At 39.3% G+C, this 17,583-nt stretch overlaps 1 protein-coding gene across 1 annotated transcript in view; it reads right to left on the bottom strand.

Annotated features, from left to right (window-relative positions):
- The window catches only part of PHEX (phosphate regulating endopeptidase X-linked), a 105,513-nt gene that overhangs the window by 46,815 nt on the left and 41,115 nt on the right, over nucleotides 1-17,583 (bottom strand). Inside the window, exons 10-12 of the mRNA XM_086467578.1 lie at nucleotides 14,505-14,598; nucleotides 10,150-10,278; nucleotides 6,510-6,611 (exon numbers count right to left, since the gene is read on the bottom strand). Coding sequence (XP_086323704.1) covers nucleotides 6,510-6,611; nucleotides 10,150-10,278; nucleotides 14,505-14,598 — 325 coding nt within the window. The remainder of the gene's footprint in view (nucleotides 1-6,509; nucleotides 6,612-10,149; nucleotides 10,279-14,504; nucleotides 14,599-17,583) is intronic.

The following is a 17,583-nucleotide window of genomic DNA, read 5'->3' as shown; positions in this document are numbered from 1 at the left end:
AATGACTGGAGGGCTGGATACAGCCAGTAAGTTCCAGCTGAGAAGAGAATGGCTTCAGTAGGATAACCCACAGACACCTACCTCATTTAAAGTACCTATACGTTGTTAAACTGGGGCTTGTACAGATGGGTCTTGATTTCCTAAGGGCTGTTGGCCTAAATTACACTGCGTTATCTAAGGAGATTTGCTGTAGCTCTCTGAAGCAGCAGAACAAACCCTGTAGGCTAAACAAAGGTACCTAACAATGCCTGAGAGAGACATCTGTAGCTAGGCACTGCCCCTGTATTTTCCTGTGGTCCTCTTGCCTCAGTTTTCAGGCTTTGAGAGATGTGAAGAAAACAAATGTGTATACAACTTCCTTGGAGAGAAATAAAGTCAAGCAGCAGGCAAGTTCAATAGGCAAAAAATGATTGCACAGTGACCTTGGGATTTGTGCTCCATGACCTAAAGAGGTTAATAATGTTACAGAAAAATCTTATTAGAGGAAACCCGAGCTTTTTTTGGCTTACCATCCATGCTTTAAAAACAGTATGGCAAAGCAAAAAACCTAACTTCCTACAATACAGGCTGTTTTACAGGAGATTTGCAAACTTTCTGAAAAAAAGGTTTTATGCAAAAATCTCTTTTGCAAGCCTCCAGTTAAACCCCAGCACAAAGGGCATTTCAGGAAGGAAAAACAGCAATTAATAAAATAATGTCTGCTGCCCAGGAAAAGGAATAATTTTACATCTCAGGAATGATCTTCCACTGAATTATCCTTTGAAGAGCAGCAGTAATAAATTACCATTTTAAAGATGAGAGCCCTGATCACACAAGTCATGTCAACAGAGTTTCAGTTGCGGGTTCTCCCTTTTCCCTGTGGTCCACTGTTACAAAACTCAGCTGTCAATACCATTTGGCTTAAATAGCTGGCTGCAATCTGCACCTTCATTGTAAGGCTAACAATAGGCTCTCCTCTCTTCCCCTCCTCCTCATCTGCCATCCTTCTCAGAGGCTGCAACATAGCCCAGAGCTCACCAGGTGCCTGGGCAGTCGATGAGGAATCTTTCTGCCCAGCTTCTGTAACTCGCATCACATACTTGAAGACTGTTGCCAGACACACCCTTGGAGCTGCACTAATGTGAATAATTTCTCAGTTCTTCAAATTAGGGCAAAATTTGGTGACCCTTACAAAAGGGAGAGGCTAAAAAGTCAAGAAGAGAAATCTTTTGCCTTTTTTTTTTTTTTTTTTTTTTTTTTTTTTAAATCAGAGATCTCCATTGAAAATTCGGGAGGTTAACAGTCATGGTTTAAGCAAATTTCAGCTGATAGCCAAATACAGAGCAATAAAGCAAGGCTTGCACAGAGCAGAGAAGGAAGGACAGGGTGGAAAACAGAGCATAACAGCACAGAGCCGAATGCTCCACTCCAGCTCGGAGCTCCTTTGGAAGCAACATGAGCTCCATCCAGAGAGCTAGGTGAGAACTTCACGTGGAGACAGACCAAGTCACCTAACCCTGTTAAAAACTTTCTTTGCAAGATTGGCTTTTCAGATGGTCTGGTTTAAATCGGAGAAAGAGAGGAATGGGGAGAGGATAGAAGGAAATTACTAGATGTTATCTCATTACATTGTTTTGTTACAGAGGGAAAGTCAAGCCTTAATTGCAAAGTATACAAAGGCTAAATGGGTGATTTTTTCAGAAATCAAGGCTGCAAGACAGTTGTTCCCTATGTCACATACACTAGCTGATTTGATCCTTTTAATATTGTTTGAGCTTATCAAATTAGTAGTGTCCTCTCTGAGCAACTTAAAACCACAGAATAGACAGAAAAAGTCACAGACAGAGAAACATTTCAGTGATTAGATGGAGCTGACAGGCTGCCTAAAGCAAAATTCAAACATCGATTCTACCAGAGGGCCTTTTGTAAGTCCTTCAGAGGTCAATGATCCCTTTGATTGCAAAGCATCAGGCTGACAGCAAGTTATACGAGTTAGGCCTCAGCCAAGTACACCAGAAAGGTGGGCAACAGTCAGAAAACAGGCAGCAGAAGACATGCAAAACAATGAGTTTCTGAATCACAGAGAGGATCTGCACTTAAATCTCTTTAAAGCTTGCCAAGCCATTTGAATTACAGTGTTGTCATCTAAAGATACAATTACCATAAGGAACAGAACAGTAGCCTAAGATGAGACATTTTTCTAGGAAGGCTCTCCATGCTTACAGTCCAGACATCCATATACCTTATTCTTCCTTCAGGAAACAAGTAAAAGCTTTGTTAATGACCCGAATATGCCTGAATGTAAAGAAAAGGCTAATGACAAACTAAATGGATCACATGGAGTAGGCCCAGTAAACAAAAAACCACCGGGTTTCTACAGTACCTTTCTTTCCAGAGCATTCAAAGAATTCAAGAATGCAATGAGATCAAAAATAGAGAAGAGCAAAATATAAGAACCACAGTCATTTCCATGCAGCATACAGTTCTGCCATAGAATTTCAGGCAGTGGCTCTACTCTGCAGTGCTATAAAGGACAATGTGACAGCTACTGATGAAAACATAAAAGACCAAGACATGCTTTTCTCAACTAATAACTACCTTTCTTTACTTAACTGATAATAAGAATAGAATAGAATACAGATTATTTCAGCTGGAAGGGACCTACACTAATCATCTAGTCCAACTGCCTGAACAATTCAGAGCTGACCAATTTGTCCAAACGCCTCGTAAACACTGACAATCATGGAGCACCGACCACCTCTCTGGGAAACCTGTTCCACTGTTTGACCACCTGCTCAGTAAAGAAATGTTTCCTAATGTCAAGTCTAAACCTCCTCTGATGCAGCTTTGAAGCATTCCCATGCATCCTGTCACTGGATCCCAGGGAGAAGAGATCAGCACCTCTCTCTCCATACCCCCTCCTCGGGAAGCTGCAGAGAGCAATGAGGTCGCCCCTCAGCCTCATTTTCTCCAAGCTAGACAAGCCCAAAGTCCTTAGCTGCTCCTCACAGGACATTCCTTCCAGCCCTTTCACCACCTTTGTTGCCCTCCTCTGGATGCATTCAAGGACTTTCACATCCTTCTTAAATGGTGGGGCCCAGAACTGCACACAGTGCTGGAGGTGAGGCCACACCAATGCTGAATACAGCGGGATAATCACCTATTTTGACCTGCCGGTTACTCTGTGTGTAACCCCAGGATGCAGGTTGCCCTCTGGCTGCCAGGACACACTGCTGACTCACATTGAGCCTGCTGCCAGCCAGCACCCCAGGGCCCCTTCTGCAGGGCTGCTCTCCAGCTGCTCCTCTCCCCATTTATGCTTGTGTCCAGCATTACCCCATCCCAGGTGCAGAATCCTGCCTTTGGACTTGTTAAATTTCATCGCATTAGTCACTGCCCAGTGCTCCCATCTATCCAGATCCCTCTACAAGACCTCTTGTCCCTCAAGAGAGTCAACAGCACCTCCCAGTTTGGTATCATCATCAAACTTGCTAATGGTGCATTCAACTCCAGCATCTAGATCATTGATAGAAATACTGAACAGAACTGGCCCTAGAATTGAACCCTGAGGAACACTGCTGGTGACCGGTCACCAGTCAGAAATAGTCCCGTTCACTAGAACCCTTTGAGACGTGCTGCTCAGTCAGTTCTTCATCCAGTGCACCGTGTACCTGCTCATCTCACAGTTGGACAACTTGTCCAAAAGAATGCTGTGATGCACAGAATCAAAAGCCTTACTAAAATCCAGAAAAACTACATCCACCACCTTTCCTTTATCCACTAGGCAGGTGACCTTATCATAGAAGGCTATCAGATTAGTAATGAAGCAGGTGCTATCTTTTGTTCTGGATGTAGAAACAAGCAGATGCTCACACAGGACTGAAATTTATTTCCAAGCAGAATATCCTATCTTAATAAAAAAATTCCATGAAGATATTAGTAACCACAGAGAACTAGAACAATTGGGTTTTGTGTTATTTGGCTCAGCCCAGCAATAATTGGTTAAAATACTGCAGTTTGCCTATACAGAAGATGAAAGAAGAGAGTCCTTCCTGGCCTTTGTCTGAAAGAAGGCACCTTCAGCATCCCACTATGCTCTATCATAACACTAGTCGCTATTTTTGTAGTGGTCCAAAATGAAGAGTAAACCTGAGAAAACCCCCAGGACAATACAACTTACTCTTACTCCTCAATTCAAGAACAAATTAAGCTCTTTCCTAAATTGTGAAGTCCATAGTACTTGCACTATCCTCACAGATGTGGATGATACTTATTAATGAAGAAATGTCACTTTTAGACATCTATATAATAACATGATAAAGTAATCTATATAATAAACTACTAAAGTAATCAACAAAAAAAAATCCCCACTCCAAAATTCCTATTGTTTTTGCTGCTTTAGCAAAGTCTAAGTATTAAAAAAGGAACCACATAAGGTGCTGTGCTCATGAGATTTAATTGGAACAGAGAAACGGATTTAGAAGGTTCTGTTGTATTATAGATCTTAGATTTCCCCAGTGAACCACCTGACCACATGTAATGAATCTATTTCTTGAATTAAAACCATGCCCATCCAAATGTCCCAGAACAAATCCAACATCTATCATTAGCAATAAATAGTATTTAATAAATACACACAAACTCCGTGTCTGGAATTCTATGAAAATGTCTTTCTAGACTCTTTCCTTCTACCCAAGTAGCCATTTCTGTGAATCTGAACTTAAACTTAGTCGTAAGTCCTATTGCAATATTGTTGCCGCAATTTCCAAGTTATTACGTAATACTTGTGTCTTACAAGCTTGACTTCGTTCCTACGTCAGTAAACTATAAAATTGTTGTTCAAGTCAGTGAGAATGGATTTAAACCATTTCCTATTTGTAGTACTATGGCTTGTAGCATTATTTTTATTGTACTGCTTGAATTTAGTTTGTCATGCATTTCTCAGTCCAGACTTACCCCATTAACTTCAGAAAGTTAAATGAGATGCCTAAATTGGGAGCAAAGTGCCATAAGCTTCCAAATGTGTCAACAGAGGGAAACAGGCATCTCTACCTACAAAAGATCTGACCTACCTTCTGAACAAAACTCTCCCTAAATTGCAAAACTGAGAGCTTTTTAGGGAGTTTATTAGTTTGCAGCAATGCTTGTGTTGTTTCTCTACTGAAAGGCAGGTAGCAAATTTTGAACAAATTGTTAAGCAGATTGTTTGCTAGAAAAATCAACATCAGACTTGCATACATCTGTAAAGGTATATAGAAATACCTCTATTAACAAAATAATTAGAAAATCTTGCTGCTCTTATTTTGCACCAAATTTGTCAAATATCTAAATTACAGATCATTATATTTATAATGGCATTTCTAGTAAAAAAACAATCATAACAGCCAGTAAGAAGTAATGACGGCAGTCCATTTACCATCAAGTTAGCAGGAAATAAATGGTATCTTACTGTTGTTCTCCTGCTACGTAGTTTATTGGTGCATTTATGCAGCTCTGTTTCTTTTGCACATCTGTGAAGAGCACTCCTGTATAAAATGTAAATGGGCTGTATATGAAATTTAAAACTTTCCAATGATAAAATGTCTCAACAGCCTTTTCATCAGAATTACCAAAAAACTCTGAAGTCTGTGTTTGTTTTTAAATCAAAACACTGCTATTTTTATTCAAGCACAGCAAGCAGGAACAGTTCAGCCGCACTTGCATGTCAGTTTATTCAAAAAGGGTATTTATTAATTCACTGATATCCCGTTGCCTCAACAAATAAGGAGACAGTCCTACACAATGCTCTCCACTATTCTTTGTTTATGCTTCTACCAACTGCTGCTCTGGGGGCAGAGTTCTGCATTTAGACAAACTCCCTTTCCATATATCACATGCTATAAACGTGGGAACAGAGTGAAAAGGGAGCCTTGAGTACCTCCTTCTGCCTTTACCTTTAACCCCTGCATTTTATCGTCACTCTATCTAAAGCAATCAGGACCAATAATGCCATCCTTGACAATAGCACTTCATAACTGGCATTATTCTATTGGAAGATGGGTGTTCAGCTGGGATGGTCATTGCACTCCCAGAAGATGGCTTTCAAGGTAGGCCTCCCACCATGACACTGGAGAAGGTATGAGACCTGGACCATTCTCATATCCCTTTCTAGGCTGGATCCTCCATCTTCACACCCTCGGATGTCCCAGATGTTTTGGACACTGTTTTCTGTTTGTAGGTTGGTGTGCCCCTGACATCTCAGTCAAGAGGAAGACCTCTCTGGCACTGTACAGCCAGATCTGAATTAAGATCATAGTCTACCTCAGCCAGAGCCAGACAGGAAAAGATGGAGGCAAGGGAGGAAGAATAAGGTAACAAAAATCACTTCAGCAGAGAAGCAGGAGCTCAAATGGCTCAGCTTCTAGTAAAACAAATGTGGCACAAGTCCCTTCACAAACAAAGTGATGCGTAACTGGAAATGCAAGCAGAGACCATGACATTGTGTTCTCACGCAAGTCAAACCTTCACGTAACAGGATTTATATTTGTTACCTTCTCATAAGCTTTTCTTTTTGTTTCAGAGTCCATCCAGTCGTTTTCCTTTTCCAACATGTCAATAAAAGCCCAGCGAATTCCTTCAGTTAACTCCTCCATCTGCAAAACATTTAGCAAACCATTCCCTAGTAAAATATGTCATGGCAGAATCATTGTAAGAAAAGGTTTGTTGCATGTAAGAGTGATGGATTTGGTTAGACCATGAATGATTCCAAATCAGACAGTATCTGCTGATCTTTCTTGAAAGCTAATTTCTTCTTTCTCCAACCCTTAGACATTTCTTCTGAAAATAAATTTCTTTCCATTTTCTTTTCCTTCAGGTGTAACACACCACCTGCTCACTGTTGATCCTTTCATGTCACAATTGTGAGAATTTCTGTCTTGAAATCACAAAAATACTGGAAGATTTGCAGTGATTTGGGGAGATTTCTGAACACTGGTTCTAGATGACTAGCCCATGCAGAAGAAAGAGCCAGCTGCAAGGCATTTGCACAAATAAAGCCTTTTCTCCAGAGAAAGCATCTGTAGTCTTGTTTGGTTTATGTCAGACTGAGACATGCCTTATTAATACTGCCAAAGGACTGAATTTGGGCTGACAGTATCATGATCCAAATACGAAACAGTATCCAAATATTTAGCCTGTATTTAGCTGTGTTTGTGAAGTACTCCTCGCCGTTACTTACTGCGAGGATAGAGGCCACAGCTCACAACACCTAGCAGCCTTAACTGCTTCTGTGGTCATGAACCACCGGTGACAGCTTGCATCTGTGCAAAGCTGGGAAAACTCACAAGCATTTTAGCTTGGCTGCTTCTTCAGACACCTATACAAAGCCACGAGACTATATCAAGCAAGTTAAAAAAAAAAAAAAAAAAAAAAAAAGGAGTATTTAGTGACTATGCCCACTAAGAAAACCCTGAAATGACAGAAAACAAGAAATCTAATGGCTAAGAGATGCATTATGTCAGTTTAAAGTGCAGAAATGCCCTCGTGCCTATGCATCCACCTGGCAGCGCAGACCAGAGGTGTACACCATCAGCTGCTGCTATTTATATAAACAGATGAACCTCCAGACAAATAGTCACTGAGAATGCTGTGAGAGTGAGGCAATTTGGGGGATCCAGTTGTTGCTTGAGTCCTTTAGCACAGACCAAACCAGAATTGAGATGGCACAAGACACGACAGATAATCGTTGCATGAAGACTTATTGGACCTTTGTGTTATAAGTTACGTTACATTTAAAAAAAATGAAAATGTCAAGTAGCAGAGATTTATATAATTTTCTTCTATAGATCTAGTAGCTCTGAAATACCATTAAAAGTGGTGACTAAACCTTGGAAAGTAACGTTACCTTTAGCTAAATTGTCATTTATGTATCAGATGCATATTTTAATATAGAACTGTTCATTATTTGTGGTGGAGTCAGACAAAACACAGCAAAGCTCCTTTGATTATTCACTTTTTCCTACCTATTTCAGAAAACATTTTCTTATTTTTAGAGACAATAGGGGAAAACTGGAGCAGGTCTAACATTAAATATGACTAAACAGTCAACATTCACAGTAAACTGCTTCCCAGGGAATAGGATAACTTAAAGATATTGATGACAGAGCACTGACTCCATTAACTTCGTGCACTAATGAGGTGAACTTCCTGTATTTGGAGGTTGCAAGTTCAAACTCAAACTCTGCAGCTGGGCCCTGGTGTATACTTAAGCTTTATGCACCAGCTGTAGCTGCAGGGGGCAGGGGGAGAAACCTATTCCTGCTATCAAAGTTATTACTGAAACTGCTCAGGCATAGCTGTAAGAAACACTGCAGGCACCCTGGGTTAGAAATAGTTCTATATTTAGACACAACTAATGCCTGTCTTGATAAAAGGAGAGAAGTATCTAAGGTATGACACACTAGTGACAAAACATGGGGGGAAAAGAATCCATATTATCCATAACTCAGGATTTGTTTATCATAGACAGATATATGCCATGAGCTAGGGAAAAAAAAAAAAAAACCTTTACAAATGACTGCTTTTCTCAAAGTGCTTTATTACTGCCTAAGAAAGATAAATAGAACTGAAAACCAGTGAAATGAAAATGATAACACCATGAATTATTAACTTGAAAAGCACACTTCTAAATGTCTTGCAACAAATTTCACCTATATCTAATTTTACCTCCATATGCAGTTCACTGTAAGTCTGAATCTTGTGATCTACACTATAAATTTTATATGCATTTCTTACTATGGATGCTACTGTGAATTCAGACTTGACAATTTTTCAAAGATTTGTTCCGAAAGGAATGTACATGTTAAGAAATATTTTAATTAGGTCACGTTTCAACAGGAAACCATTCCCTATCAGCTTCTCATCATTTTCCCTTACATATACAAGCATGAAAAAGTGTTCATCCCCTCCATAAAGCATACATTTCTTATAGTCCTTCTCTTCCCACTTATCAGAGGTAATAGTGTGTATACCTGAAATATTTTTGCCACTAAACAGCCAAATAGCACATTACAAACTCAATCAAGGAGCAGGCGACTAAAAAGATGAATCTCAGAGAGGAAACTCCAGCTGAAGGCAGTAGCAAAAGAAATGCAGAATCTGAGAGGGAAACACACACCACAAAGATCTGGACAAGCCAAATCCAAGTGTTGGTCTGTCTAAAATGGAGTCGTTCCCTGACAAAACAGTCAAACTAGATCAAGTCAAACAGACAAACTCAGGCTACTGAGCCAGGGCAGTGTAGGACTATCATAGAGCTGTCACTCCCAGCACAGGGTGTTATTTCAAATGTTTCCTAAATGGCTGTGTCTCTGCTGCTCTGAGTGCTAAGTTCAATGAATAAATTAGTTAATTTAAAACTGATTGTTGTTGGAAAATCAATGGCTGGAAAAGCAGACATTGGAACACCTTACGAGAAAAATATGAACTGAAAATAAGTCAGAAATTATTTTGAAGGGTAATTAATCATTTGAATAAGTTATTAAGAGAAGTGAAAATGTAGCTATGTTTGAAGTCTTAGAATGAATGTCCAGCTAAAAGCTGTTCTCTGGACTCAGCAGAGTGGAAGAATGCTGTCCTTCATTGTTGAGCAAAAAAGATTTGAATCACAAATAGAAACTCTCATTGTGTGGCTCTAAGCTTCACTTAATTTGGATCAGTCACCAGTTAGTTACACTTTTCTTGCTTAGACTACAGCTGTAGCAGTCAGCTTTAAAAGAGTTGCCCTGAAGCAGAGAAATCTTGACCAGTCTTTTAACTAGTCAGTAAAAACTTTACTATAATGAGTTACGCTAGCTATACTAAACCATTTCTCACCAATAACCTTTACTCTGTTCCTGAACAGCCTGGTTGTCATTATTTACACAAGTTAATGGTCTTCAGCCTGTTTTTGATCTGGTTACATATCTGTCTGAAGGGCTGCAGATGGAAAGAATGGGCAATGCTCAGGTGAACAGAAAGTGACATTTCTTCAAATTTGTTCCATTTTCTCCTTGTCTTTTTTTTTAAAAAAAATCAGTTAAAACATTTTTAAGAATCTTGTCTCTTTTTAAGGTTTGGTCTAACATCAGAGGCAATTTGTGAGGTGGAAGCCACTAATTCAAAGGTTCTAGACAGAGATTTCAGAGGACTCACCATCTCTTTCTTGTCTTCTTGAAAATGGGCATTCACAAACATCTTACCCACAACGTAAGGGAGTGCGCTTTCAACAAGGTCCACACATTTATCCCACTGAGGCAACAAAGTCGTGGTTCCGTGGATCACCTGTAGGCAGGTGCATATAGTAGGTCATAAGATCATACTGTTTAAGAAAAGTCTGCATCCACATACAATATGGCATAAAGCATATTTGTCAAATACTTACCAAAAGGAAACAATAGTAATACTTTACAGTTATTTCTATTTTCATCTAGTGCTATGACAAATCTTTTGAACTTCACAAAATAGCTGTAATATTTTAAACTTAGAAACAGTACAATGGTAACAACTTAGAGAGATAGGCTTAGAGGGTTAGTTATGGTAAGACATTCTCAAGTGCCAGCTTTAGGCTAATCTTGGTAGTCTTTCTGTGTTAGGTGGAGAGAAACTTTACTCTAGAAAATCCCTGCTCTGAGATATCTCCTGAAAAAGTTTCTGTCTCTCCACTGACCAGGTGAGAAGCCTAGGGAGATCATCCTCATGAAAATGAGGTCAGTTCTTATGAAACACCTCCTACAGAGCCCTCTGCTGCCATGAACTTATCTGTGCTAAATAGTGATGGCTATCATGGGTAGGTATATGTCCACACATTTTTGCCTTTTACCTGTCTAGCTACTGTTACCACAGTCTGTGTAAAATAAACTGTTGCTTTTAGTCCCTTTCCCAAACAGAGTGTTTTCAGGAGAAAACAGGTTTGAATCACTAAGATCACTGAATACATGTTCATCCCCCAAAAAATCTCACTCCATGTTGTGGTGGAAAAAGGCTGATAGAACAGCTTGCATATTTTACTAAAGGAATGGTGGTTAAATACACAATTCCAGGCTCTGATGATGTCCCTGCACCACCATACTTGAGTTTCAAAAGAGACATAGTCAAGAATAGTCAACACACCAATGAACGAGGCAAAATAGAGCTCAAGCACATTGCTGCTTTGGTTTCTGTTTCTCACGGGAAGGATGTTGTTACTGCGGATGCTTACCCAGCTAACGTTACATTTTCTCATCAATGTAGAAGTTCATTTTTAAAAAAAGTACACATAACAAAATATGAGATGGGTCCATGTAAGCAACAGCAGTGCTGATTTAAGAAACTTGTTGTTTTCCCTTTCCACCTGAGGAACTTCTTAAGCTTTTCCACAGAAAACAAGCAAAATCCCAGTCCAGTATTTAATGTCTGTCAGCTGGGTAAAGCAGAGTACAGTCAACACCAGATCAGGATAGGTGGGATAGGCGTTTTGGCTTCTCACAGGTTATACAAGCCTCTTAAGCACTGATCTAGCAGTTTTTGAGCCTCTTTTTTTTTTTTCCCAGTCTTCTCCTCCTTTGAGCCCAAGATTAAATTTCTAGCAAAACAGAAGCAATTTGTTGTTTTCCAATTGGAAAATATTTCATTGGAAAATTCCAGAGTAGATTAACCCTCAGTTATTGAAGGCCAGATATTTTGGTAGTTCAAAGATTGATTTTCTCCATCATATCATCTGTAATTAAGCTTAATCAATGATTGAAATACACCAGTGAACTGCATTTTCAAACACTTTTTATTAGTACTGTATATGCACTAATAGATTTTCAATGACAGAGAGTACACTGTTTCTGTAAGAAAACCAATATGTAATAAGGTGATCGTTTCCTAAACAGAGCCAAATCTGAAAATAAACTCCTTTTCCAAATTCTTCAACACTCTTATGTAACACAGCACTAAAAAAAAAAAAAAAAAGAAAAAAAAAAAAAAGACGAAAGAAGAGCAGAAAAAATGAGAGAAGATATTTTCTCTCCAGGGTCCAAAACTACAACGAAGCTTTTTCCTGATGCAGGGGAAGAAGGGGAGTCATGGCATTAGTCATCAGAGCTTGAAATTCCTTCCAAAAGCTCTAACTGCGTATCAGCCACAGAAAGAGTCAGGAGACAGAGCTGGCTTTTAGATTGTGACATATTATTATTACAACATAATTATTATTATTATTTTGAGGGAGGCTTGACTGTAAGGAGGACAGAAAGGCAGCACAGGCTGAGTGACCAATAAAAATAGAGCTGAGAGGAACAGATTATATATCACAGCTGGTTTATTGATATTTATGTTACAACAGCCAACTAAAACTCCCTCAAAATGGTCCTCCTAATATTAATGTACCACTCCAAAACACAGTACTCCAAGTAGCAACAGTGACTATAAATAGCAGGTTTCGAGCCCTCCCAGTCAATTCAGAGCTCCACAACACAATTAACTGATCTCTTCCCTAGGTGCCACTACACATATTCTAGGACTTAAAGCTCCACTGCAGAGGAGCTGCTGATAGTTGCTAATGCAGTAATCAAAGCACTTTCTCTAGAGTCAGCAGGTTTATCCTATTTCTCAGTCTGAAGTCTTCTGAAGTTTCATCCTGTCTTTCTCCCTGTCTTTGCAAATAGTTTAAGTGTCTTGATGCCAAGATTTCTACATGTATGACATAAAAGTCACCAATAGAAAATGAGAAGCTGTTGAAAAAAATACTATGCCATGATACTATGATGGGTAAGGCTAACTGAATTAATGATTGAATGAATAAAAGGTATCCTTTGCTTTATGGGTCACTGGTTCATCTCATGGTCACGTCTTTCTAGTAGTCATTCAATGTTTTCTTCACTTACCTGTCAAGAGGTGGTGGGTCCTTTTTATGATCCCAAAGGACCTGTGTGCCTTTAGTCCTCCAGCTAAACGACAAATCTGTTCAACAAATCCTTTTTCTTGGAATCCATTCCTCATGCCCTTTCTGCTGACCTGTGAAGTCTGTTACCCTGAGCTGTTTACTGCGCTTAACTTTAGCTATTAACTATTAGCTATTGCTGTTTATTGCACTTAACTAACACTCCATCTCCAGGTCCCAGGGGCAGATTATGGGAATGAGCTGCTGACTCACTGCCCTTACCGTGCTTTTCTTAAGTTTTCACTACCACTTGCATTAAACCCTTGATAACATTGTTAATAAGCATTGAATCAACTTGAATTAGATTTCTCCGTAAGCTTTAGGAGAAAGTATCCAGAGAAGTGAGAGCAGCTAGTTACCGTATCAAAATGCACAGTATCCAAAGCTTAAAGTTTCCTTCCAGGAATTTTTCTGGCCATAATATAACTCAACATAACTCAGTAGTATGCTGCAGACTGGCTGATGGCCAGCATCAATCTACTTTACCTGCCTGGCAAGGAATGTCCCAGGAGGGGACTTACAAGCTTGTCACTGTGGTTCTGACAGGCAGTTTCTCACATTTTTACATGAAGAAAATTGCATCTTGAACAAGACTGATTTGAATATGATTTTGGAATGATAAGAGACTGTGTAGTTTCCATCAAGCTCTTGGAGTTTCATTTTAGGCATGTGATCAACTCAGAACTATTCCAGTACTACTCAAAGAAAGACATTATGGATGCTTCAGTTAGCCACCTGCATGCCTCACTAGGGAGGACAGAGAACCCACACCTCCTATACCACATCAGTGGCAGCATCATGCTAGCCTCCTGTTGTCGTGTTGTCACCAAGCAGCTAATTTTCATAATGACAAAGAAAAAGTTCACCATCTAAACTGAAGTGGCTTGGAAACAAGACAAAGCACCTTTCACTTTCAGTTTCATCCTTGGTTTGCTTCAAGAGCCCTCACACTGCTCACAGGGTTATCAGAGTGGCTTTCTATTCAGGGTTCACTTAATCAAATAGATGTGTTTTACACAGATGCCCATATTACTTAATAGATCATTAACTCTGTTTTCATAGCTTGGGGCAGTGACTAATGTCTTTGGGGCTTCTGCAACCCCAAGGTGGAAGGCACCTGATTCTCTGAGGAAATGGCTGGTGTATGGATGTGCTAGAGCTCATGTAAATCTGGAAAAGCTGAAATCTTAGGCTTTCATTTTACCAGAGCTATACTCACGCATATATAAACAGCAGGTTTTTTTTCAAAAGCTTAGATTTTGGCCAAACATGTTTGGTCTGCAGGAATAGCACAGGTCACAGCTCTGGCACGTAACTCAAAAACTTTCCAGCTTTCAAGTTTCTGCATAAGAAGACTAAGGTTTTTAAAGGGGAGGTCTCAAAAACTCCTTAACACAATCTAAAACACATTTTTCCTTAGTGTCATACACAAGAATATGTATGTGTTAATGGTTTTAGAGGGAGCCTTTAGCAAAAAAAAGTTTGTTCAAGAAATTTATCCAGCATGGAAAACATTTAATGGTTTGCAAAGGTATAAGCAACTATAAGGGAAATCGGTAGTGTCAACACAATTACCATTGTAAATGCTACAAAAACACTAACTTACCCGAGAAAATTCCAGCCACCGATACTGAAAACGTCTACTGAGGTTAAATAACCTTGAATAAACCATCCTCCACACCAGATAGTTGGCAAGAGTCCTGTTAAATCAGATTAATTTTTATCAGACATCTAAATGCATATGATGTATCATAAAGCACTCGCAGAAATATCTCTACAAACTCTTCAACTGAATGGTGGAAATTTTTCCTTGAAAATTAATGGCTGATGACCAAATTGAGAAATCCCTGTTACATAGAAGAATCTGTATGATTGCAGCCACTTAATATGTAATTGCACCATGATAACCATCTTCTAGGGGATATTCATAACAAGCCCGTCTCCTAGCATGTCATTTTAGGCAGTGCTTTTGTCAGAAGGCAGTTTTCATTTTCCATAGAAGGGGTGAGAACTGTGTCATAATAATATTTGCATAAAATTTCTAGCCAGAGATAAGAAAATAACTGATTTTTCTTTTGTAAATCAAAGTGAATGTTATCTCTCCTCATTAGTAGGACACATAAATTGTAACTATGAAACAGAATAGATAACAGTCCGTCTCATATACTATCATTATCTCGTATTTGTATCTTTCATTAGAAGTTATCAATATGCTTTTAAAAGTTCTTACTACCTACAGAGTTCTTAAAGTATTACCACTCTTTTTTTGCAAACACATAACTGAAATACCAAAAAAGAGAAGCCTCAGTAAAAGAATCTCATAAGAACTGAGGCTGAGAGATCCAGGAAGAAATTGTTTAAAATTACCATGAGACCTGACATCCATACCCCTTTTCTAAAAATTCAAGCACTTGACTGAAGGATTTATCTAGTCTAGATTGAGCTCTCTCCATGCTCAGCAGTGGCTGTATGAGGTAAAGGTGCATTGTGAAACACCCAATTCAATTTCAGTCTCAAAACAAATCCAATAACGGCCTACACGTGTTATTCGCATTTTGTCTTATACATGACATATTTTTCGAGGATAGGCATTGCTCTAAAGCTATGGATAACCAAATATTGCTTGCTCCGTCTGGAATATATATAACATTTTGGGCAGGCCACAGACTCCTCCGTAGGGAGGAAAATTGCTCCTTTACAACCAAAGATGCTGTTATGGACCATCTGAACAACTGCCCAACTCTAAAAATGCTGTTTTGGCAATCTTCCCATTGCCATAGATGTGGAGCAGCATAGCTGTTGCTACAGTGTCACTCCATTAGCTTCATTCACAGACATATCCCACACTGTTCCCTCCTCTGAATCATAACAGGTTATAAACACACTTTGTGGGCATGCTCTCTTCCCAGCTGCCTTCATCTGAGCCATAACTTTCAGTTTTGCCTCTAACCAAGCTCCAGTCCACCCATACAAAGCCTCCAGCTCAAGACACTTTGTTGCTGGAAGAGTACACTCACGGTCACTCAGCCGGGGAGGTGATAAAGAGGTGAGAATGGAGAGGTTTAAGGAAAGCTATAGCTATATGTTTTCTATTAGTGACTGAGCACATGATAACCCAATAACTCCAGGAGCATGCACACATCCAAGTGGGACTCTACACCAAGAGCTGATGGGTGGGTGGCTATGCACTTTCTGTGGGCTGGCTGAGATGTGTACAGGGGACCAGTCTGGTGAGGCACAGTGGTCAGTGGCTGGGGAAGGCAGGCGCTCTGCAGTGCTGCTGGATTTATCTGTCCCTGCAGGTTGCTCAAAGACCTGATACTCACTAGTCTTTGTGGCCAGTGGCAACTTCTACAGGGGAGTAGAGAATTGCTGTGATTTATAAGTCCTGCTTTTTATACTCCTCCTCATCTCTCACACTGTGCATATTTAGTATACAGATATATCACAAAGTACACATAAATCCCCACAATAATTGTAAAACATATCTGAAAAAGCTTTTTAGCATGAATAATATACCTTTATAACACAGTATGTGTTATGAAAGCCAAAAACAGTTAGCTCTACCTAGATGATCAAACCATTTTGAGATAATGTTTAGGGTTATTAAAAATTCATTCCAACCTATGAAATAGCAGAAAGTATAGATTTTCCTCTTAACACATTTCTGAGAAGGTTGAATTTCCTCACTCAATAGCAACTGAAACACCCTAAAAGAGCTCAGCTGTCATTGGTTTGGTAAATGACTCAGACTCCACAAGCCTCACACCTATCTGCCTCAGGTATTTCAGCAGAGCTGAATAGCATCCATGCTCCTGCAGTAACTACTCTGTGGATCTAAAACAGTAATTATGCAAGTCCTATGGATTAAAAGGTTTAAAGATTTAATTTTGATCACAAGTCTAAGGTTAAAAAACCCTCATCTAAATAGACTGCTATCATAAACCAATTGTGTGTTACAATGCCGTACTCAATTGCTACAAAAAAAATCAGTTCTTCCTTCTGTGTGCTTCTTGTTCTCATCCAGCAGTGTTTGTCCTTACATTTGAGTTGGGGAACCTCTGTCAAATTGGTAGTGAACGAGGGACTGAAATTTGTAAAGGGTGAATCTCAAAAAGGTGACTTACTCAAAGCACTAATATCAACGGGAATTCAAAAACTTTTGTATCAAGCATAAATAACGAAGGCAGCTGTCAAGTTTCAGGAAATATCCCATAATTAATTGAGGATTGTTTTAATTGAAGAAGGAAAAGAAGGCTGAAACATCCTAAAACCAAGCTGTCTGACGAGGTTGTAATAATTCCTGATTGTATTCACACTAGAATCCACTGATGCATACAATGCATAAAACAACAGGAAGATTTTTCTTCAAAGCCCAGAAGCACATTTATTTGCTGGGGCCAGGGAGGGGGGAGGCAATGGAGGGAAAGGTTGAGGGGTTTTGTTGTTGTTTGTTTACGGGGCAATGTTCTTTATTTTGTTTTTCAAAATAAAACCGTATTTTATCTGAATTCGTTTACCTGTTTTGGGGATGATCATTTTACCTTTTTAGCTAACTATACAAACTTATAACCAATTGATCATCTTTGTTTCATTTATAAACTGACACTTTTTCATTAAGAAATGCCTCCAGTGCATATCCGAGATTTTCTTCCCAATTTCACAAATAAATTCACTGAGGCTCA

Source organism: Leptosomus discolor, chromosome 1 (genome assembly GCF_034619465.1).
Source record: "Leptosomus discolor isolate bLepDis1 chromosome 1, bLepDis1.hap2, whole genome shotgun sequence".
NCBI lineage: Eukaryota > Metazoa > Chordata > Aves > Leptosomiformes > Leptosomidae > Leptosomus > Leptosomus discolor.
This window is presented reverse-complemented; position numbering and strand designations above follow the sequence as displayed.